We start from the raw sequence: 24,866 nt of genomic DNA on the forward strand, positions 1-24,866 counted from the left end.
TATGCCAAACAGTTTATAATTAATATAAGCCTCTGCGTGTTTTGGGGGGACTGAAAAGCTGTGGGATTGAGCAAGACAGAAATATCCATCTACAATAGCTCATGCTGGCAAAGATCTGGAATACTCTTCCATTGCTGGTGGTAATGCAAACTCATACATCCACTATGAAAATCAATATGGTAGTTTCTCTGAAAATTGGTAAATGATATACCTTAAGATCCAGCTATATCTGTCTTGAACATATAACCAAAAGACACCACATGTTACCACAAGGACATTTGCTCAACTATGTTCATAGAAGTTTTATCCACTATAGTCAGAAACTTGAAATGACCTAGATGTTCTTAAATGAAAAATTAGATAAAGAAAATGTAGTGAATTAAGAAAATAGAGTATTACTCAGCTATTAGAAAAAAAACATGACATCATGAAATTTTCAAGCAAATGGATGGAAACAGAAGAAATTACCCTGAAGGAGCATAAGCTAGCCAGACAGCCAGGAGCCAGGTGGGATGAAAAGCAGGCCTGCTTGCCTCCTTACTACATAAACATGAACACTTATTTAGTTATTTAGTTAATGCATATTTAGGGAATATATAGAATATTACATTTTTCTACAATAACAGCAATTTGGGATGCAGTAGCAAACAATGAAATAAACCATATATACTTTGAATGTTTAAAAATGTGGGCTTCAGAGCATTGTTAAGCACAAGGTAACATAGGTCTCTTTACTCCTTGCTCTAAGGGGTTAACATTTTTCATATCTCCACATTGGCAATAGAGGCCTTACAAATTCAGATAGCCATTTACCAAAACATTCTCCTAATGCTGTCTTGTCACTGCGCATGTTATCTACTATTTCTCTTTCTAACACTGCACCTATTTTCAAATGCATACTAGAAACACTTAAAGAAATGTTCAACACCCCTGGCACTCAGGAAAAGGCAAATCAAAACTAGTCTGAGAGTACATTTTATACCTATCAAAATGGCTAAGATCAAAAACAGAAGTGACAGCTTATGCTGAAGAGAATCTAAGCAAGCAGAACACTTCTCCATTGCTGGTGGAAATGCAATCATGTGCAACCACTATGGAAATCAATATATCAATTCCTCAGAAAATTGGGACTTGATCTATTTCAAGAGTTACACCATTCTTTGGCATATACCCAAATGACATTCCACCCTACCAAAAGGTCACTTGCTCATATCTGTTCATTGCTGCTTTATTCATAAAAGCCAGAAACCAAAAACAACCTAGATATCCCTAAACTGATTAATGTATAAAGAAAATATGGCATATTCACACAATGGATTAATACCAGGCTGGTAAAAAAATGACATCATGAAATTCTCAGATAAATGGATCAAACGAGAAAAAAAATCATTCAGAATGAGGGAACCAGACACAGAGAGACAAATATATTCTATATTCACTTATAAGTAGATATTGACCATTACCTAAATTATACAAAACTCCAGTACCAAGAGAGTTTAGGTAAAGAGAATGGCTACAGGAAGGATACAATAATCTCCCTGGGAAGGGAAAATTAGATTTTGCTGGTGGACTAGGGACAAGTGGGACTGGGAGAAGTGGGGACCAAGTTGGGGGGAAATGTGATAGAGGGAGAGAGTTAACTGGAATTAGGAGGCATTTGTGGGGTGGGATGGAAACCTAGTATAGAACAATCCTCTGGGGATTTATGAGGGTAATACTAGTGAAGATTACTAGTAATAGGGGTTACACAGTCTGAACTGCCGGTCTGGTGTAGTCAGACAAATCTCCCAGTGGCAGGCCTGGGTTACATTCTTTAGTTGTTGGCTAAGGGGATCCTGTGGAGATAACCAAACAGCTGTGGTTAATGCCAGGTCAGAGGGTTGCTCTAGGCAAACTGACAATGGGACCCCATTGCTGAGGACAACAACTACACAGCTCTTTGAACATAGAGAGGTTGATTTTTTGCCCACATGGAAATTTCACCCCTACATTCTAGTCTTTTTGGTGTGGGTTGGTAACTGCAGGTTCCTGAAAGAGGAACATGGATACCAACTCAGCCACAAAACAGCTAACCTACAATGTGACTGGCCTGCAAGATGTGCTAGGTAAGTGATGGTGTGGAACATGTAGAAGTGGCCAACTAATGTCTGATTTAATCTGAGGTCCACTACACAAAGGGAAAACATGCCCTATACTATTTGGGTGTCTAGGAACTGGAGACTGCATAGCCCAAAGTCCCAGGGTGGAACCAAACAATACTGATCTAAAATAAATCAATGAAATGATCCCTAAAAATATTCTGCTATACCCATAGTTACCCAGGCATCAGAGAGGCTTGCTCCAGAAGTACGTGGAAGCAGATGTACATGGGGAAGAGACCCACAACCAGATATGATGAGGAGCATTTCTAAATTGGAGGTCTCCACTGGGGCCCTTCCTTGGAGCTCAGGGAATCCTGCAGAAGTGGAGAACACAAGACTGTAGGAGTCAGAGAGTATGAAGGACACTAGGAGAATATGGCTGACTGAATCAACTAAGTAGGAATAATAAAGGATCACAGAGAATGAAGCGGCAAGTATGAGGTCTGCATGGGTCTTTACCAGGTCCTCTGTGTATATGATGTAGCTGTTAGCTTGTTTTTTGTGGGATTCCTAACTATGGGGATCAAGTGTGTCTTTGACTCTTTTGTCTGCCCTTGGAACTCTCTTCTTCCTGTTGCATTGTTTATCCAGCCTCAGTGTGAGGACATTTACCTTCTGCTGTGGCATAATGGTTTTGTACACTCTAAGGATTTTTCACTCGAATTGATTTAATAAAATGTTGATTGGCCAGTAGCAAGGCAGAAACTGTAGTTGGGGCAACCAGACAAGGAGAATTCTCTGGGAAGATGAAAGGCAGAGACGCAGTCACCAGATGCTGCAGATAAGAATGTTTCTCTGTGAAAAAGTATCAAGCCACATGGCTAAACATAGATAAGAATTATAGGTAAATTTCAGTTGTAAGATCTAGTTAATAACAAATCTGAGCAATCAGTCAAACAGTTTATAATTAATGTAAGGCTCTATGTGTTTATTTGGGACTGAATGGCTATGGGACCAGGTGAGACAGAAACTTCCACCTACAGCCTTGGGTTGTTGTTATTGTATTTTGTGGTGTTTGGCTGTTGTCTCTTGGATGCCTGTCCTTTTCTGAGCAGAGACAGAAAGGATATAAATGTGTGTGTATGTGTATGTTTGTGTGTGTGTGTGTGTGTGTGGAATAGAAACTGTGAATGAGATGTATTGTATGAGAGAAGAATCTATTTTCAATTTAAAAATGTATAATACCTGAAGTTAGGCAATTAAAGATCTTGATAATTTGCTTTCATAAGGCATTCATTTTCAAATTAATATCAATTTTTCAGTGACAGAACATAAGCAACTTAAAACACAATAAAATAAAATGCCTAATTGTCAACATTTTCATTCTATACTGAAAGTTTTCATCATTCTCTAGAATTCTGTGTCCAGTTGGCTGTGAATATCAATGGTTACCTGTTAAGAGTTATCTACTCATAAGTATGCCTTAATGAACTGATGGAGGAAGGTCATTGGCTAATAAAGAAACTGCCTCGCCCCATTTGATAGGCCAGCCTTTAGGTGGGTGGAGTAAACAGAACAGAATGCTGGAAAGAAGGGAAGTGAGCTCAGACGGCATGCCTGTTCCTCTCCAGGGCAGATGTGATGAAGCTCCGACCCAGGATGGACATAGGCTAGAATCGTCCAAGTAAGCGCACCTTGGGGTGCAACACATATTAATAGAAATGGGTAATCAAGATGTAAGAATTAGCCAGTAAGAGTACTACTCTGCGGTAAAAAACAATGACTTCTCGAATTTTGCTAGAAAACACTATCCTGAGTGAGGTAACCCAGACCCAAAAAGAAGATCATGGGGTGTACTCACTCATAATTGGTTTCTAGCCATGGGTAGGGGCCACTGAGTCTATAATTTGTGATCCTAAAGAAGCTAAATAAGAGGGTGAACCCAAGGAAAAACATATAGTTATCCTCCTGGCTGTGGGAAATAAACAAGATTGCCGGGCAAAAAATTGGAATCTTGGGGGTGGGGTGGGATGGGGGTAAGGGGAGATGGGGAGAGAAAAATGAGAAGGAGAGGATGGGGGAACTTGGGGAAACGGGATGATTGGGGATAAAGGAAGGTTGGATAGTGGAGCAGGGAAGCACATATCTTAGTTAAGGGAGCCACCTAAAGGTTGGCAAGAGACTTGAACCTGGAGTGGCTACCAGGTGCCCAGGGCAAGGTCCCCAGTTAGTTCCTTGGGCAGCTGAGGATACGGAACATGAAATGACCCTATCCTATAGCCATACTGATGAATATCTTGCATACCACCATAGAACCTTCATCTAGTGATGGATGGAGATAGAGACAGAGACCCACACTGGAGCACTGGACTGAGCTTCCAAGGTCCCAATGAGGAGCAGAAGGAGGGAGAACATGAACAAGGAAGTCAGGACCACAAGGGGTGCACCCACCCACTGAGACAGTGGGGCTGATCTATTGGGAGCTCACCAAGGCCAACTGGACTATGACTGAAAAATCATGAGATAAAACCGGACTCTCTGAACATGGCGGACAATGAGAGCTGATGAGAGGCCAAGGATAATGGCATGGGGTTTTGATCCTACTTCATGTTCTGGCTTTGTGGGAGCCTAGCCAGTGTGGATGTTCACCTTCCTAGACCTGGATGGAGGGGGGAGGACCTTGGACTTTCCACAGGGCAGAGAACCCTGACTGCTCTTGGGACTGGAGAGGGAGGAGAAGAGGAGTGGGAGAAGGGGGGAGGGGCGGGAGGAGGGGGAGGGAAATGGGAGGTGGGGAGGAAGCAGTAAATTTTTTTTCAATAAAAAAAAATAAAGAAATTTTTAAAAAGAAGCTAGAGCAAATGGGGCAGGCAGTGTTTAAATGAATACAATTTGTGTGTTGTTATTTTGGGACATAAGCTAGCCAGGCTGCTGGGAGCTGGGTGGCAGGAATGCAACCCACAGCTCCCTTCAACAATGAACTCTCCTATTCATGATTCCAGGCAGTACTTCCCTACTTCAGGTGTCTTATGACACTCCTCCTGGGTAGATGTAAGAAACTGTCTTCTCACCTCAGAAAGAGAACTAATAACAAATCAATGAAGGGTACCAGTCAAAGTCAACTTCATGAACCAAGGAGTTTTATTAGCATACTTAAAGGAACATATGCGATGAATTACTTACAAGATTAAAAAAAGTTTCAAAAACAGATGCATCACCAAGGCCCCTGAATCACATCACTAGATAAAACATAGGCCATAGGGAAGTGCCCAATGTTAGCATTCTGCTAAGTAGATATAGTCTTACAATGACTTCTAATGACTTACTGGTAAACTAATCGTTTACAACATCTCTTACTTCTTAGATGAGTCTTTTGAAGTGGATGGAAATTAACACAGGTATTTGTGTGGAGAAAAGACACTGCAAAATGCTCAGCTATAAATGGGCACATATGTCGTACCTAACTTTCACCGAGGCTTATTAATCTTCTCTGAAGAATGAATGGAAAGACTATAGGAGACAGAGATAGTTGATAATATCAAGAAAACAAGGTTTTCTATGCTTAGCTGAGGATATATACATGTAAATTTATAGTAATTGGGGCAGTTTAAACAAGATATATGCAAGTCAAAGCCTGACATAATACCAGGACAGACTGGGGAAAGTGGGCAAAAAAAAAAATTGCACCATTAGCTGAGGAGTGATTAGTATTTGATACTGGTTGGGAGAGAGAGTGTCAATTTTCTTTAAAGATGTGACCACTGAAAAGTGGATACCAGGCAGGCTCCACTCCCAAGGTTAGCTGTGCAAAAAGAAGAAGAGGAAGAAAAACAAGAAGGAGAAAGAAGAAAAAAAAGAAGAGAAAGAAGCAAAGGAAGAATAATCACAAAGTTGGGTAGGGATAGGAGTGTAGTAATAGGAGCTGCGGGGCTGCTTCCTGCCACCCGGCTAGCTTTAGCTTTACCTGAAATAATTACACGGAAACTGTATTCTTTTGAACACTGCCTGGCCCATTAGTTTCAGCCTCTTATTGGCTAGCTCTTACATATTGATCTAACCCATTTTTAATATTTTGTGTAGCACCACGAGCTGGCTTACCAGGAAAGATCTTAACCTGCGTCTGTCTGGAGTGGGAAAATCATGGCAACTGCCTGACTCGGCTTCTTTCTCCCAGCATTCTGTTCTGTTTACTCCACCCACCTAAGGGTTGGCCTATCAAATGGGCCTAGGCAGTTTCTTTATTAATTAACCAATGAAAGCAACAGATTAAAAAGAAATCACTCCCACATCATAGGAGCATACAGAGAATGTTATTAAGGAGAATTGTATGTTCAAAATAGACTGATTTAAATTCTTCAAGAATTAAGAAAAAGAACATCAGTTGGATGTTATATTACAATCTACAAAACAAGATAATGTAAACCTGCTGTTGAAACTGCAGGAGTATCTGAATGTAGTGTTCCATGGATGACTGAGTCCCTGAGACTTCTCCACTCTTGTCCACCACATGGTCTCTTCTTATCAGCTCATATCATGTCTTTGAGAACCCAACTATCTATATTGGTTCTCTATACAGAGAGATCGAAAAGGCTTCAGGAATACAATGTCCAGTTGGTTGCATAACATCTGACTGGAGCCTAACAATCATCTCCACCTTCATCAGTCTTTAATTGAGCCAGTGAACTCCTCCACCTGTGATTCCCTACTAGTCATAATAATTCAGGTAAAGAGCCTCTGAACATTTTGGGTCTACTAAAACTCTCATCATGATTGTAGGAAAGATATTACACTATTTTAAAAGCTTTAACCTATTTGATATAGGAAGATGTTTATCTACTTTAAGTGAATAAGTAAATACATGTGTCCAGAATGCTTTTGATGTGTATGAGAAACATCTCGGGTATCAGCTCAATCTGCTAAGACTCCCTAGGCTCTCACTATGCACATCTTCTCACAATTGCTCCATATATCTGCCCTGACCTCACAGCCCTCTTTTGCTTTCTTGTGTCATCAAAATTTTGTTACTTTGTTCCTTCTTTCAACCTAGTACTCTGTCTTCAACCACAGGTGGTAAAGCTTTTTTTTTCACTCAACTGTTTACACTTTGTGTCATTCCTGATGCCTTTGTGACTCCTTAAATATAATCAGGAATACTGCAAGATGTGGGTGACAGTTCGAAAGTGTCTGACTTTATGAAATCACTCACTAACATGCCAAGTTCCTGAGACACCTCAGATGCCAAAGGAGGTAATGTAGCCTCCTGTAACACCCTGACTGGGCATGCATGGAATGCTGTCGTTCTTGGAACTGAAAATGCCAATAAATGAAGTTCTTCACTTCTACTACCAAGCTATTGTTGTGCTATGTGTTTTTACCCAAACTGTCTTCTTCAGGGTGTGGCTGCCTGTACCATTCCTTTTTTGTTGTTGTTGTTTTTCGAGACAGGGTTTCTCTGTGGCTTTGGAGCCTGTCCTGGAACTAGCTCTGTAGACCAGGCTGGTCTCGAACTCACAGAGATCCGCCTGCCTCTGCCTCCCGAATGCTGGCATTAAAGGCCTGCGCCACCATCGCCCGGCCTAGGTACAATTTTCTATGTTTCCAACTTATTCTAGTGAACTATTGGATGTCAGGGAGAGCTGGGAGCTGTGGGCAGCAGGTAATTCAGAAATGATCTTGGATTCAGATTGTAATCTAATTCTCTATTGACTTAGACCTTTATCATGGGGATACGTAGTAAAGAGAACACATCTTAAACTTTGAGGTTTTTTGTTTTTTTCACTAATTTCTGAAAAATGAATGATCATTAATTTTTTTTGAAGAAACAACAATAGACCTCATGTTTCTATTTCGCTATTTTCTACTAAGAAGGTAGGACTGTGCTATATGACATTTAATGAAAGTTGGTGACTTATTTGGGGTGTTATAGTTGCATATATAAAATCTTGTAAGAATAGGTCTGTGTGGCCGGGCGGTGGTGGCGCACGCCTTTAATCCCAGCACTCGGGAGGCAGAGGCAGGCGGATCTCTGGGAGTTCGAGGCCAGCCTGGTCTACAAGAGCTAGTTCCAGGACAGGCACCAAAGCTACAGAGAAACCCTGTCTCGAAAAACCAAAAAAAAAAAAAAAAAAAAAAAAAAAAGAATAGGTCTGTGTTCAGGCTATGTGGCATCACTGGGGAGATATTTGTGACTTTTCTATGTGTGTTTAAGCAGCTCCAACTCTAGTTAAATTGCAACGTGTTGTACAAAGAGGGAACTAGTTTTCAACGCAGATGATGACATGTTTTCCTCTTACTGGTACTTCATTAGCTATCCCTGAATTCCTGACTGACCATGCTTTGCTGAGTGCTATATAATGGACACCCAGAGAAGGCTGGAGTCTAATCAGACACATCCGATTCCTTGTAAGGCTCTCACATATCAAACTCTGATGCTCCAAGCACCTTTTCCCTCCCCCTGTGAAACTTCAGCAAACATGAAATCCTAAGAGGCTCTCCAAACACATTGTCTCTTTTAAGATACTCAGAAGAAACAAACAAAAAAAAAATCAGCAACAGAAAAGGAGTATCAGAGAAGCTATCAGTTCCCAAAGCAAGTGTTGTCATTGTTGCTGCAGGTGAGATGAAGATTGTAATTCTGCAGGGGATAGTGTACAGAGCTAAACACCTTTAACTAAGAGGATTTGTTCTCCCTCCCTCCCACAGTGCTGATTGTCATGCCTGGAACTGCACACTGAGCAGAAGGTTTGCTGAACAAAGGAGTGAGGCACATCTGCAGTTGAATCTTGGAGTCAGAAAAGGAAGGGAAGTCTGGCAAGTGCTCAAGACTGGAGAAGAGATGCAGATCATTTCAGTTAAGGAAATAGGAAACTTTCTGATCTTGAAGCTGATTTGTTAAAGAGAACAACAACAAAAAAAATCACTTGACAAAATTCCAGAAATTTACTGTTTTTAAATCACCCCAATGATAATGAATCTCACTTCAAAGTGTGAGACCTTCACCCCTTATTCTCAAAGGGACGAGAATTTCCTAGCAGATTGTTTTAAAATTAGAAACACAGACTAGCTTCACGTCTCCAGAAAGATAGTACTTTCCTTTCCTCCTCTCCCACCGAGGAAATTCCAAAGCACAAGGACACTCAGCCACCTGGTGATAAAGAAGGCAAAGTAACCGTGCTCTAAAAACAGAAAACAAGCTGACAGACTAGGTTGGTTGGGAAAGAGCAAAAGAAGTTACAACCAAGCCGGGCGATGGTGGCGCACGCCTTTAATCCCAGCACTTGGGAGGCAGAAGCAGGCGGATCTCTGTGAGTTCGAGACCAGCCTGGTCTACAGAGCTAGTTCCAGGACAGGCTCCAAAGCCACAGAGAAACCCTGTCTCGAAAAACCAAAAAAAAAAAAAAAAAAAAAAAAAAAAAAAAAAAAAAAAGTAAAATCCCCCTAACTGCCCTGAAGGGCTGCTTGAGTTTCTACTGCCTTTAAAAGCTAACCCCACAGAGGAGCTCTAACTCCTCTCTACCTCACTGCGATGGGATGTGGAGCTGAGTTCCAAAGCTAGCTCGTATTATGCCTACAAATAAAACCTTGCTTATTGCAGTTTGGACTCTCTGGTTTTTTGTGATCTCCCTGGGGGTCACTATCTGGGCATAACATAAAGATCTTTAGGGGCCATAGTAATTATGTCATTCACATTGCTATCTCCCCATATCTTACATAAATCATACACTAACTTTGCAATATGGCAATCATAGATGGTAGAAAAGTTTCAACTGTGTGATGAGGGTTAAGGTAAAATCATATTTATCTAATTCTAGCAAGAAACTAGAATATGATCCTGCCTTTATAGTAAGAACCATGATTGTATGCAGAATTGAATGTATGTCCAGGAGTTTTGGGGTCCTAAGAGTGAGTGGTGTGATGACTACACAATCTGCTTTCCTTCTCAAACTTGGGACACATGTTGAAGGGAAGGTGACATTATAATGGTGAGTTTTGTACAGAGTGTTCATCTAGGATGAATGCATTTCTGTCATTTCCCTTTGTTCATTGATACTTAGACGTCACTCCAACTTCAAGATGGACTTTTCAGTTTTCTTGACTGAGGTTGGCACCTACAACTTTGGGCATAGCAGATAAAAATGAGATCACTGGACTACGTTCATAAAATTTGATCACTGGACCATGCTCAAACCAAGATGTGATTGCTGGACTATGTTCACACCACCTATTTTATTTTTTGATTAATTTTGTATGACTCATAATTTGTAACCACAAGCTCAACCTTTAATTTCAAATTGTTAATAACTATTTTTTTATTTGGATATAGTTTGTGCATTTGTATTTGTGTGCAGGTGCACTGTGAGTTTAAGTCTGCTTTCATTTGATTGTGCTTGTTTTCTCAGAGGACAACCTCTGCTAGCCTTCCTTACATAAGTTTGATCTTCTTTTCTTTGGGGACAGGGTCTCTCACTTGCCTGGAACTTTTAAATGCACAATCAGTGATTCCATGATAACTTCCTATGCCTGCCTTTCCAGTGCTTAGACTAAAGGCATACGACATTAGCACATCTATTATCATTCTTATTTAGCTCATGTTGAGGCAGTCATGTTGGCGAGGAGTTATGGATATACCTTTTAACGGTCCTAGGACACACATACTTACAGCGTATTCCATTTTCCTCTGGCTCTTACCGTCTTTCTTCCACCTTCTCAGAAATTTTCTGTGAGCCTTACATGCATTAAATTGTAGATGTTTCAGTTAAGACTGAGTTCCATCAGAGAAACTGTCTCGAAAAAACAAAAGAAAGAAAGAGAAAAAGAGAGAAAGAGAGAAAGAGAGAGAGAGAGAGAGAAAGAAAGAGACTGAGCTCCACAATTCTATATTTCAAATTGTTGTCATTTTCTATACCAAATGGTCAACCCTGAAAACATGCATACAGGTGGCCTTATAGAGATTCAACATATTGTACTTATGTATTGAGGAACATACAAACACACACACACACACACACACACACATATATATATATATATATATATATGAGGGTTATTTGAGAGGGCTTGTGGGCAAGATGGGAAGGGAAAATAGTATAATTACATTATGATCACAAAAAAGAAATAAATAATTTTTAAAGAGTATGTGACATGACAGCTTTTTTTTTTCTTTTTCTCAATTTTATAATCATTGGTATTTTCCTGTATGTATGTCTGTGTGTGTGGGGGGGGTGTCAGAAGCCCTGGAACTAAAGTTACAGAAAACCCAATTTTATTTTGCATTTCTATGTCAGCCACATTTTGAAATGTCCTACTGACAGGTGTGAGCATCCATGTGGGTGCTGGAAATTGAACCTGTGTCCTCTTGAAGAGCAGCCAATGCTCTTAACCATTGGGCCATTTCTCCAGCCCCGACAGCTATTTTTTTTTTATATGAGTTCTGGAGATTTAGTAAGCGTCTTCCTACCTGAAGTGCAAACAGTTTACCAAAGGAACACTCTACCTACCAAAGTTATAAATTTCTTTTCCACAGTGTTATTTCCCATGTTAGTTTTCATGTTTCAGAACTGATTATGAGTTTTGAACAAGGCTAATAATAGGGTTCATTTCCTCACTTGAGAGACAGCACCATGGTTTCTATCATCAAATCATAAAAATATTTTGATGCAAAATAAAATTGGGTTTTTCCTCAACTTAACAAATTCAGCTTAGATGTGGGCAGTTTCTTTTGATTTAGACTGTAGAAGAATACTGTACTTTGTATGATGCTGGCCATTAGGATGCAGAGGAAATAAACTGAATATCAGTAGGACATTTCAAAATGTGGCTGACATAGAATCATTGAACACAAAATGATGTGAGTATCTGTGCAAGCAGCCAGATCATGTTTCTATACCTCAAGGGCACCAAACTGCCCAAAATTGCCACTTACATTTAGGCAATCATCTACAAGGTCTTCTTTCAGTCTTTGTCTTGGTCATGAAAGGAACTCATTTTTCACATCAAACATTTACAGAAATTATAGAAGATGCCAAGTGAACTCACTATACAGTGATTATTGACACTTCTCTTTGCAGTTTTCAATTAAACTGTGGGAAACTCCTTAACATAGTAAATCCTTATTACTGAGAATACTTGGTTAATGTGATCAATATGGCTACACTGCATGCTTTGTGTACAGCACATACCTCAAAAAATTGAAGATTGTCAGAGGGTAGCAATTCTAGAAATCCATAAGCTAGGATAAGTGGGATTGTATAATATTCCAGGCCAGCTCCAGGTTACATTTAGAATGAGACCCTGTCTCAACTACTCCATCTCACAAAATAGAACATTGATAACTATGGTTGTTATAATTCTATGGCATTAAGTCAATAATTTATCTCTGTGATGTCATGAGTTGAAAGGTGAATATGGAGATAGAGGTTCATATTTAAGCTAACCTTCAGTAGATTTGATCAGTGCCACCCTACATTTTGTGCTACATAAATGCAATCATCATGTAAGATCTCATATTTTCTGGGTGGCTTGATTTTTTTGACTACTTGGATATTTCGTTTACTTTGCTATAGAGGTCATCAGTCTATCATCTGTAGCAGGACACTTCTGACACACATATGCAGAGGTCTTTGGTTAGAAAATATTACTTATATAGACAATGTGAGCTTTGACTTTGAAGACATCACACAAGAGGGACATATTTTACAGATACGTTTATACCATTCTTCTTTTTTTATGTCTTCTTTATTGTCTTTATTGAGCTATATTTTTTTCCTCTGCTTCCCTCACTCCTTCTCCCTTCCGCTCTAACCCTCTCCCATGGTCCCTATGCTCCCAATTTACTCAGGAGATCTTGTCTTTTTCTACTTCCCTTGTACATTAGATCCATATGTATCTCTCTTAGGGTTCTCTTTGTTGTCTAGGTTGTTAATTGTAGGCTGGCATTTCTTTTCTTTACGTCTAAAAGTCACTTATGAGTGAGAACATATGATCTTTGTCTTTCTGGGTCTGCTTTACCTCACTCAATACGATGTTTTCTAGATCCATTCATATACCCGCAAATTTCAAGATGTCTTTTTTTCTGCTGTGTAGTACTCCATTGTGTAAATGTACCACATTTTCCTTATCTGTTCTTCAGTTGAGGGGCATTTAGGTTGTTTCCAGGATCTAGCTACAACAGACAAAGCTGCTATGAACTTAGATGAGCACATGTCCTTGTGGTACAATTGAGCATCCTTTGGGTATATACCCCAAAGTGTATACCATTCTTCTTAAATGTTTTCAGCAATTCCTATTGCTGAAACAGCAACAGTTCATAGGTGCCTGCCTTTTCCTCATACTTAAGTAACTGGTGTATCTTATGATCTTTCCTTTATATTTATGTTACTGTAGGTTGACACCAAAACATAAATCTAATAAGAGCACTACACATTATTCCCTGTTTACTCCTCAACTTTTGGTGGTTTAATTCACCATTTTCATTCTACTGTAATTAGGGTAAGAGTTCAACACACGGAATACACTCACTGTGGTTCTCTCCCACACCCTAACTCCAAATGAGCAAGCCTACATGTATCATTATCTGTGAGATATTGTGAAATTTGATGACAGCTAGTTCTCAGTGTAACATCTAACTTCTAACTTAAACTTTTGGTTAGAGTCTATTTTCACAAACATTGAACATTTTCACTAAGAATACATATTTGTGCTATTTTGTAACAAGTAATTTTTTATGCTTCACTATCACATGAGAACTGTATGGATTTATTTCTTGCTGGAAATTGTGGTTTTAGGTCTCTTTTCTTCCAATATGAATTGTAAAGAGCTGATCATTCTGGACTGTAGATATGAGCATTCTTTTCCTTTGAATTCATGAGCTAAAATTCTCTGCACTTATTCTTAATGCTTATATTTCTAAGAAGTGTACTTGGAGTTCTATCCATAAATATTTGCGCTAATCAACTTCTAAAGTTTCACTAAAAGTTTTTGTTTCTTTGTTTTGGTTTTGGTTTTGGCTTTGTAATTTCAGATAGGGTTTCTCTGTGTAACAGCCCTGGTTGTCCTGGAACTTGCTCCATAGACCAGGCTTGCCACAAACCCATAAACAAATATCTTCCTGCCTTTTCCTATAGAGTCCTAGGATTAAAGGCATGAGTTACCATGGTCAGTTCAATGAACGTTATGAATGATAATAAAATATTTGTTTTGAAACATAGTTTTACTATGTTGCAGACTGTAGCTTTTAAATCTTGAGCTCAAGTGATTCTCTCACAAACACAATCAAGCCTAGAAATGTTCAAGGAATGATTTGAATCTGAAGCGTGTTTGTTGTAATAATTTAAGGGAAAAGCACTGAATGGCAGAATGGAGTCCAGGAACTTGGCAATATGAATAGTGTTCCCATTTCAAAGTGCACTTGGAATTCTGGGAAACTTCTTTTTTTCTACTATCTATTCCTTTACTGCAATGAAGGCACATTAAAGACCATAGATTTGATTCTTACACATGTATTTACAGTCAACTCCTTGATCATTCTCTCCAAAGGAATGCTGCAGATAACAGGAGCTTTTGAGTGGACTCAGTTTTTCAGTGATGTTGGGTGCAAAGTTATTTTATATGTTCCCAGATCTGGCAGGAGCATGTCCATCAGTACTACCTGTCTCTTGAGTGTCTTACAGGCTATCACCATCAGCCCAAGGAACGCCTGTTGGAAGGATCTCATGGTCAAAACTCTAAGATTCATGGGCTTCTCATCTTTGCTGGATACCACACATGTTGATGAATATGATTTTCCCTGTGTATCTATCCACCAAGAAGTCCAGCAAAAATATAACAAAAAAAAAAAAAAAGAAGTTTTGAATTCTGTTCCTTCTCTCCAGGACGTGATACTATAGTAGAATCACTATATGGTATTTTGGGTGTTGTCTGTGCTTCTGGTCAGTTCCAGCAGTTTCATGATTGTTGTATTGTATGGACACAAGAAGCGGGTTCAATATATCCACAGTTCTCATCTTTCCCCAGAACCTCCCCTGAATCCAGAGCCACCCAGGCGCCTAGTCCTGGCAATTTCTCAGGAAATTGGGAATCAATCTATCTTAGGATCCAGCAATTCCACACTTAGGAACATACCCAAGAGATGCCCAATCATACTACAAAAGCATTTGTTCTACTATGTTCATAGCAGCATTATTTGCAATAGCTAGAACCTGGAAACAACCTAGATGCCCCTCAATGGAAGAATGGATAAAGAAAGTGTGGCACATCTACACATTAGAGTACTACTCAACGGAAAAAAAAATGACATCTTGAATTTTGCATGCAAATGGATGGAAACAGAAAACACTATCCTGAGATAACCCAGATCCAAAAATATGAATATGTTATGTACTCACTCATTAGTGGATTCTAGCCATAAACAAAGGACATTGAGCCTATAGTTCTTTAAAGGTAATTTACTGATGAATCTGACCCTTTGATTGACAGCACTCAAACTGCTTTGAGTCCCCTTGATTTGAGAAACTCAAGACCAAAAAGTCCTCTGGTATATAAAAGGGACAGTCATCAAGTCATCCTAGATCCTTTCAGCATTTCACAGGAACTTCACAAATCTTAATGTCTTACTTAAAAAGACACTGTCACCATAGCTGCTGGTGAAGCCACAGACTTCCCTTTCAGAGAACTTTGCTGTAGTCACTGCGAGTCTAAGGTGAAGACTAAAGATCTCAGTGACCCTGGTGCATATACACAAATAAACTATCTCTTGGCTGCATTAATCTCAGCATAACTGTCCCCTACATGTTGTGAGACATAGAGTAGCATCTCAGTCTGTCATTCCTGCCAGAACTCTTGATGACAAAAAGACTGTACCCACTGAAGGTTTGAGATTCATTTCTATGTGAAGTTTATGACTGAGTTACAAAGATTTGGGAACCATGAAAATGCCTGGCAATTACTAGTGTAAATACAATCTCTATATTGAAGGTAATATTTTTTGTGGAAATGTAAACATGTTCTTCACTTTGCTCTTTTATGAATATGAAAGGTTACCATTCTGTTTACTCATTCATCTTGTTTGTAGCATTAGTCTCAATGAATTTTACCACCAATGATGTCTTCTTACTCCTGCTTTTCCTTCTGGGAATGATAGGCTGAATATGTTGCCTGTGTAGGATGCAATAAAGTGGAGATTCCAACTACAATGATGGCCACACGTTTGAGAGAGTTATTAGAGTCACACAGCAAAGACTGGAAAAGGCAGCAAAAACCCAAGTCAAAATCCCAGAACATTTTAAGAGCTCAATATAACTTCCAAGTGTGAAAAGGTAAAGTTCTTAGTACACAGTCTTTCCTAGGAATAACCTGCTTCTCCCAGGTAGATCCTAGCTCCCAAAATTTCAAAAGAACTTCCTTAAATGGCACAATCAGTTTGAAACCATGGATTCAAACATGGATTGCATGGGAAAACTTTTATTCAAACCATATCAGTAGCCGGGTGGTGGTGGCACATGCCTTTAATCCCAGCACTCCAGAGGCAGAGGCAGGCAGATCTCTGTGAGTTTGAGACCAGCCTGGTATACAAGAGCTAGTTCCAGGACAGGCTCCAAAACCACAGAGAAACCCTGTCTTGAAAAACCAAAAAAAAAAAAAAACCCAAAAAAAAAAAACCATATCAGTAAAAGTAACTGGGCTAAAATGAGTTAAGGGGAGAGTGAAGACAATGAACACAGAAAAATAAATGAATTTGTGGAGAACAGCAGCATATCAGCATGAGTATGAGGAAGTTACCTTTTGTTGCCATGGTAAAATACCATAACCAAGCTGATATGTGGAAGGTATTGTTTATTCAGGCTAATGATTCCAGGGGCAGCATGTTTAAAAGAGGGAGAAGATAAAAGGGGAGAGAAGCATGAGAACAGATAACCAAAACAGGAGGACAAGAGATCTGATTCATATCCACACAGGAAGTAAAGAGGGAAAACACAAGTGGGGTGATGACATAAACTCTCACTCTTTCCATCAAGGATCCACCGTCAATATGTTTCATAAATTCTCCATAGAACACCACCACTGAAATACCAAGCATACGCACGCTGAAGTCTATGACAGGCATTTACCACACCTTTTCCTTTTCTTCATAGCCCTGTGGATAACTATGACACAAAATTCATTCTGTGCAACTTTAGAAGTCTCAACACTGTTCAAAATTTTCTCCTGAGACTCAAGGCAATTTCTTAACTACAATCCCCTATATAGCAAAACAAAGCTAAAACAGCAACAACAACAAAAAAAAACCTTCATATTAATGCTTCAAAAATAGATTGGTAGAGAATATGAATTTCAATCCCAACAGTGAGGAACAGGGGAGGGGGTGGACATGGTGAGGAAATGTTTCAAATCAAGAAAGAAGCTTAGCAGAGATATCTCCAAACACTGTAGCTCCAAATTTAGTTTTTTGAATTTAGGATCTAGGGACTTAGAACACTACATGCTTCCTATTTTGTTTCCCATAACATACAACGTTCTTTATGGTTGCTGTTAGTCCCTCATTTCTTCTGAAACCTCTTGAGCCAGCCTTTAAAGGCCACTTTGCTCTCAGCCCTACATTTCTCCAGGTTCCAAGTCTTGCTTTCTGCTTACAGCACTAAACTGTTTTTCTCATCCAAATTTCCAAGCTCTTCCACAAATAACAGAGTCAGAGGTTTCACAGCGACATTCCACACTGTATTGTAACAATTTCCATGTTAGTAACTTTCAGTTGCTATGGTGACACCATAACTAAAAACAATTTACAGAAGGAAGAGTTTATAGCCATTTGTATGCATGGGGACTGCTACTCACAGGAGGAAGACAGAGCAACCAGCAGCAGACAAGGCAACAGGAGTAGGAAGCAGAGTAGTCACATCCTCAAAAGCAAAGGGAAAGCCGGGCGATGGTGGCGCACGCCTTTAATCCAGCACTCGGGAGGCAGAGGCAGGCGGATCTCTGTGAGTTCGAGGCCAGCCTGGTCTACAAGAGCTAGTTCCAGGACAGGCTCCTGAAGCTACAGAGAAACCCTCTCTAAAAAACAAACAGACTAGACTCCCAAAAGGCCAGTCCATGCAGTAGAATCAAAATCCGGTGTCTTTATCATTGACTTCTCAGTCCACCCTCATTGTCAGCCACATTCAGAGTCCAGTTTGATCACAAGCTCATTCAGTCCCAGTCCAGCTGGCCTTGGTGAGCTCCCATTAGATCAGTCACACCGTCTCAGCGGGTGGACGCACCCCTCGCGGTCCTGACTTCCTTGTTCATGTTCTCCCTCCTTTTCGTCTGGGCCTTGGGAGCACGTGGGTCTCTGTCTCTATCTCCATCCATCACCAGATGAAGGTTCTATGGTGATATGCAAGATATTCATCAGTGTGACTATGATAGTGTGTTCAAATTCTTGAGACAGTCAGAGACATTTTTCACTCAAACTCAATAATTTTCCATCTAATAAACCTTGATTCTTAGCAGAACAGTTTTTTAGTTTTGTACTTTTTTGAAGTAAATTACTAAAACTCAAAGAGTTCTGGGAACTGAAGGCTTACATGTTGGTCAGAAGTATGATGCTTTCTATATACTCTATAGAATCTATGTTTATGCTGCCTTAAAACCTTCAAAGAAAACTTACTGGCCAGGCAGTAAATGATAAGTCTCTACTTTTTCTGTTTCTTCCTATTCTATATAATCTTCCTATTGCAAGATTAATGGTCCACATTTTTCTCAGCAAAGTAACAATGAGTTAATCCAGTTTCCGCTCAATGCATTTTTATAATTAAACCTATTTTTAATAATTTTCTTCATTTATTTTACATGCCAAGCACAGTTCCTCTCTCTTCTTGCCTCCCATATTCTCCCCCACCCACTCCCCTTTCCAACTTCACTCCCTTCTACTCCCATCCCCATGCACTACTCTTCTGTCTTTATTCAGAAAGGGACCAGGCCTCCTGTGAACCGTGATATTCTCTGAATCCTGAGTCACTGGCATTTTTCAGAGACCATTAGCATGTAAGGGCCTTTCCAAACACTTTCTCTTTGGAGACACTCACAGAAAACTGACAATTGAAATTGGTGATTAGTTATCAAAACAAGTTCCGGAAAAGTTCTTGACTCCCAATGCTAAAGTTGTCATTGCCTCTGCAGAAGAAATGAAAACTACAGTTCAGAAGGGAGATGAGGTCACAGCCCAGACCTTTATCTCAGAGTTGCGATACCTCTATCATAATAGTGCTGGATTTCAGGAGGTCACAAAGTGTACACTGAACAGAAGGATCTGCATTGAGAAGGAGTCAGGTGAGCAATTTGTATTGGAAGAAGAACTAGATAAGAAGAGAAGTCTGATTACATGCCCATATCTGGAAAAGTTGAAAAATTATAAACTGCAAATTTAGTCTTGAGATTATATGTATAACTTGCAGTTTAATTTCTTTTCAAAATCTTGATCTATTACTAATCATTTGACTTAATCATGGGACTAGTTAATGAAAGCATTTAAGTATGAATTAGTATTATTAATAGTATTATTAATAATTTAATTTCTTCTCTATGTATGTGTGAATGTGTATGTGCTCATGGGCAGGTACACATGCATTTAATATCAGGCTCGGTGTGGGGGGGATGGTCAGAGGACAAACTTAGAACTTAGCTGTTCTTCTTCACACACATTTTACACTTACAAATTTTTATTATGCCATCTTTTAAGACAAAGTCTCTATCAGGACTCTAATTCTCTGACGATTCTAGGCTGGGTAGTCAGCAAGTTCAGTGGATCTTAGTTGACACCTCCACTGCAGTGCTTAGATGACCGATGTATGTTACTACACATAGCTTGTTTTTAATGTCTTGTGGAGACTCAGTTTAGGACCTCCATATACAAAGCAAGGACTTTACCAACTGAGCCCTTTCCCTAACCTAGTAATAATTTTTTAGGCTCCATTATTGTATTAAACATTATTTTTCTTGTATAATATCTAAGAATCAATGTAATATCTACAACTACATCTCAGAAATCTAGAGGCTAAAGCAGGAGGATTGCAGAAATTTCCAGTCCAGTTTACATTACAAAGTGAGGCCCTTTGTGAAATCCATCACCAAATAAATAGAAATATGAAATTACCAATTAGCTGTATATAATGCTATATTGTGTCCCTGATAATAGTGTCCTGCTAGAGTTTTAGTGAAGGGTGGGGTTATGTGGATATGTGTATAGATGTATGTTAACCTATAAAAGACTAGAAAGCTATTGATCTGTGTTGTGCTTTGCCTAAGTGGAATCATATGTATGAATCTTACTTTTTCATTTCATTTGTTTTGTGTGAATACCTTGGTCTTTTACTTACATTGCTGCAGAGCACAGCATCATGAAAACATCAGTTGAGTATGTAAACTCTTAAAGAACATGTGACTAAGTCTAATGTTAAAAGGTGTATCTTACATATATATGAATTGTGAGCTTTGAAGGCAAAGGCACAAATGTTGGATGACTGACACATGGTTTTGTGTATCTTTTGTTACACATATTCTCATATCCCAAAATGATTGTTTCATTGTGGTTTCATTGTGATCACAATGTCTGTGTGTGAGATGCTTGCTGTATCTACATCCATACAAAGAGCTGCTGTTTTCTACAGTTCTTACTTAGCACATCTGCTACTGCGCTATGACAATAGACAATGGATCCTAAGAAAATCATTTATTATTTGTTTGTTCCTTATTAAGAGTGCTCATTTTTCAGAGACTTCTGTTGAAATGATTCACGTCCTATCATTTTGTTGTCTATTTAGCACGAGTTTTCCATACAGAATATTTTCTGAGTGAGTTTCTGTTCTCCGCAATTCCTTCCTCATGTGAACAAGCATGCATGACTATAGCCACGTCTTTCTATGAAATTTGATGAGACCTAGTTCTTTGAGTAAAGTCTCAAACATCACTTTATGATTAGTGACTATATGATTAGGGGTTTTTTGCTGTACGATAAACATATTATATAAGAATAGATAAATATTCACATTGTTGTTGGCACATATTTTCATTTTCTTAAGGTTTAAATTTCAGATGAGAAATTCATGGGTTTCATACATGCTGAAAGATTTTTTATAACTATTTATTTAAAAACAATCTTTTCTCATTTTACATACCAATCTCAGTTCCTACTCTCCCCTCTCCTCCCATTCCCTTCACTTTTCTCCCACCCCACCCACAACCCAGTCTTCAGAGAGGGTAAGACTTCCCATGAGAAGTCAACAAAGTCTGACACATCACTTTAAAGCAGGACCAAAGCCCTCCCCATTATATATAGGCTGAGCAAGGTATCCCTCCAAAGAGAATGGGTTTCAATAAGCCAGTTCAAGCAGTGGGGATAAATCCTGGTCCCACTGCCAGTGACGCCCACAGATAGCCCCAGACATACAACTGTCACCCACATTCAGAGGGTCTAGTTTGGTCCTATGCTAGTTTCCTCACTGTCATTCGCAGTCAGTTAGCTCCCCTTAGCTCAGATAAGCTGTTTCAGTAGATATCCCCATCATGGGCTTGACCCCTTTTTTCATATTATTGCTCCTCCATCTGTTCAACTGGAGTTTGGGAGCTCAGCCCAGTGCTTCACTGTGGATCTCTGCATTTGCTTCCATTGGTTGCAGGATGAAGGTTCTATGATGACAATTAAGGTAGTCATCACTCTGATTATAGAAAAAGCCAGTTCAGGAACCCTCTCCACTATTGCTTAGGGTCTTAGCTGGGGTCATCCTTGTGGCTTCCTGGGAATTTTCCTTGTATCAGGTTTCTTGCTAGTCCCACAATGGCTCCCTGGATCAATATATCTTTTTTCTTTCTCTCCCTCTCTGTTCTTCCCTAATCTCGACCATCACTTCTTCTCTCCTTTTTCCCTTCTACCCTCTCTTCTTCCCCCACCCCCACTCTCCCAATTTCTTCAGGAGATCATATCTATCTATTTCCCCTTCCCAGGGGGATCTATGCATGTTTCTCTTAGGGTTCTCCTTGTTACCTAGCTACTTTGGGATTGTAGACTACAGTCTGGTTATCCTTTATTTATGTCTAATATGCACCTCTGAGTGAATCCATACCATGTTTGTCATTCTGGGTATAGAGTACCTCACTCAGGATGTTTTTTTTTCTAGTTCCATCCATTTGCATGCAAATTTCAAAATCTCTCTCTCTCTCTCTCTCTCTCTCTCTCTCTTTCTCTCTCTCTCTCTCTCTCGCTGTAGTACTGCATTGTATAAATGTACCACATTCTCTTTTTCTGTTATTCAGTTGAGATGCATCTAGGTTGTTTCCAGGTTATTGGCTATTACAAATAATGCTGCTATGAACATAGTTGAGCAAATATCCTTGTAGAATGGTTGAGATCCTTTGGGTATATACCCAAGAGTGCTATTACTGGGTCTTGAGGTGGGTTGAGTCCCAATTTTTTGAGGAACTGCCATACTGATTTCCAAAGTGGCTGTATATGTTTTTACTCTCGCCAACAATGGAGGAGAGTTCCCCTTCCTGTGCATTTTCTCCTATGATGAGGAGTTGTATTAAAGTTTCTTTATGCCCTGATATGACTTGTAAACAGCAAGTCATTGTGGGATTTAGAATTGAATCCTTTCCATTTCTATTCACTGCTCATTTCTTCTCAAAGGCAATTTCGTCTTACTCGATCATTATTATTATTATCTCATAGATTACATCATGATCGCAGTTTCTCCTCCCTCTCCTCCTCCAGGTCTCTCCAGCCCATCTCCCCTTTCCCCCAGATCCATGCCCCCACCATCTTCTTTCAGAAAAGAGCAGGTCTCCCAGGGACAACAATCAAACATGGCATAATATGTATGATACAAGAAGACTAGATACACACAATCACATCAAGGCTGGGTGAGGCAATCCAGTAGGTGAAAAATGGTACCATAAGTAGGCAGAAAAGTCATCAACCACCTCCATTGCCATTGCTTGGAATCACACAAGAACTCCAAGCTATTCAACCATAACATATATGCTGAGGAACTAGGTGAAACCCCTACCCTCATATTTTTAATCCTGACATTTCGAATAAAAGTTTCTGAAAGACTTCAGTAGTAACAGTAACAAAGTATTTTTGAGGTGGGGTCTTGTTATGTTGCCCACAATAGCCTTGCAATCTTGAACATATGAAATTCTAACACACCAGCAAAAATATTTTTTAAAAAAAGCTATAAAAGTTCAAGTCACCATTTTGATCAGAGAATGTATTATTTGCCATAATGTAGGTGGAAAAGTGCTAAATGACAGAATGGACCTCAGGGATTTGGCAATAGGAATAGTATTCTTACTTCAAAGCACAGTTGGAATTCTGGGAAATCTTTCTCTTCTTTCCTGCTACCTCATCCGTTACCACATTGAACAGACATTAAAGACCACAGATGTGATTCTCACACACCTCTTCATAGCAAACTTCTTGATTATTATTTCTAAAGGAATGCTAGAGACAATGAGAGCTTTGGGGATGAAAGGGTTCTTTAATGATTTCAGCTGCAAACTTCTTTTGTATATTCAAAGACTTGGCAAGAGCATGTCCATGGGCACCACCTGTCTCTTGAATGTCTTCCAAGCCATCACCATCAGCCCGGGTGACTCCTGTTGGAATGGTCTTAAAGTCAAAGTTCCAAAGCATATTGGCCTCTTCACTTCTCTCTGCTGGATTCTCTACATATCAGTAAACATGATTTTCCCTGTGTATTTGTATACCATGGGGAACAGCAATAACCTGACACATAAGAATGATATGAAATACTGCTCTACTGTAGGTCATGATGAATTCACAGGGTCATTATATACAGCTTTCTTTGTTTTTCCTGAAATTTTGCTTTCTGTCCTCATTATCTTGTCCAGCAGTTCCATGGTTTTAATTCTGTACAGGCACAAGCAGCGGGTTCAATATATCCGCCGTATCCGTGTTTCCTCTAAAACATCCCCTGAATCCAAAGCCACCCAGAGCATTCTGGTTATGGTGTTCACCTTTCTAAGTTTTTATGCCCTCTCCTCCATCTTACAAGGTTGTGTTGCTCTCATATATAATCCTAGCTGGTGGCTGCTGAAAATCTCAGCCATCATTTCACTGTGTTTTCCTACATTGGTCCCCTTTGTTATGAGCCATTATGCCACTGTGCCAAGACTGTGCTATTCCTGAGTATGGAATTCAAAATTTCATAGCTGTATCATAGGTATGAAGATTATATGGTCTCTTATTCACAGTATCTAAAATTTTATGTTCGCGTGTCTTTCAAAACATCAACACACAACTAATTCCATAGTCACTGGTCTTCCTAAGGGACTCTGTACTATGTATGTGGATTTTCATCTTGTTGAAACTAGTACCTGAGGTAACATAACAGCAGTAAATGAAGCAAGTCACTCTAATGTGAGTTAATAGTTGGTGGAAATCTTAAATACTTTTGCTTAAGGCAAATAAATGGGTTGAGCTTCAATTTTTTAGCATCAGTTTCCAGAGAGTAGGTGACCAAGAATACATGTATTGGAAAACTTTTCCAGAAGCAAGCACAGCAAAGAATATTAATGGATGTTGTTGGGAGATAACTTTTTAAATAAATCCATCATGTATGTTTATTATTTTTACAGATTCCCTTCCTATTGTCTTCGTTACAGCTACAAAAACAAGTTTGTTAGAAGACTAGTTCAATGCCATTTCTAAAGTGTGAAATAAAATTCTTCTGCTATTCAGTTAAATAAGGATCACATTTCAGTCTAAGAAAATAGTTGTGATAGTTTGTTAGC

The 24,866-nt window shown here is 39.3% G+C and overlaps 1 protein-coding gene and 1 pseudogene across 1 annotated transcript; both read left to right on the forward strand.

The window, feature by feature from the left end:
- Positions 1–14,435: 14,435 nt before the first annotated feature.
- LOC130867848 (vomeronasal type-1 receptor 2-like) lies at positions 14,436–19,483 on the forward strand (annotated as a pseudogene).
- A 3,881-nt stretch (positions 19,484–23,364) lies between these two features.
- On the forward strand, positions 23,365–24,261 carry LOC130870413 (vomeronasal type-1 receptor 4-like). The gene has a single exon (XM_057763135.1). The coding sequence runs from the start codon at positions 23,365–23,367 to the stop codon at positions 24,259–24,261; it is 897 nt and encodes a 298-aa protein (XP_057619118.1).
- The last annotated feature ends 605 nt before the right edge of the window (positions 24,262–24,866 follow it).

This window comes from Chionomys nivalis, chromosome 2 (assembly GCF_950005125.1).
Source record: "Chionomys nivalis chromosome 2, mChiNiv1.1, whole genome shotgun sequence".
NCBI classification, from domain to species: domain Eukaryota; kingdom Metazoa; phylum Chordata; class Mammalia; order Rodentia; family Cricetidae; genus Chionomys; species Chionomys nivalis.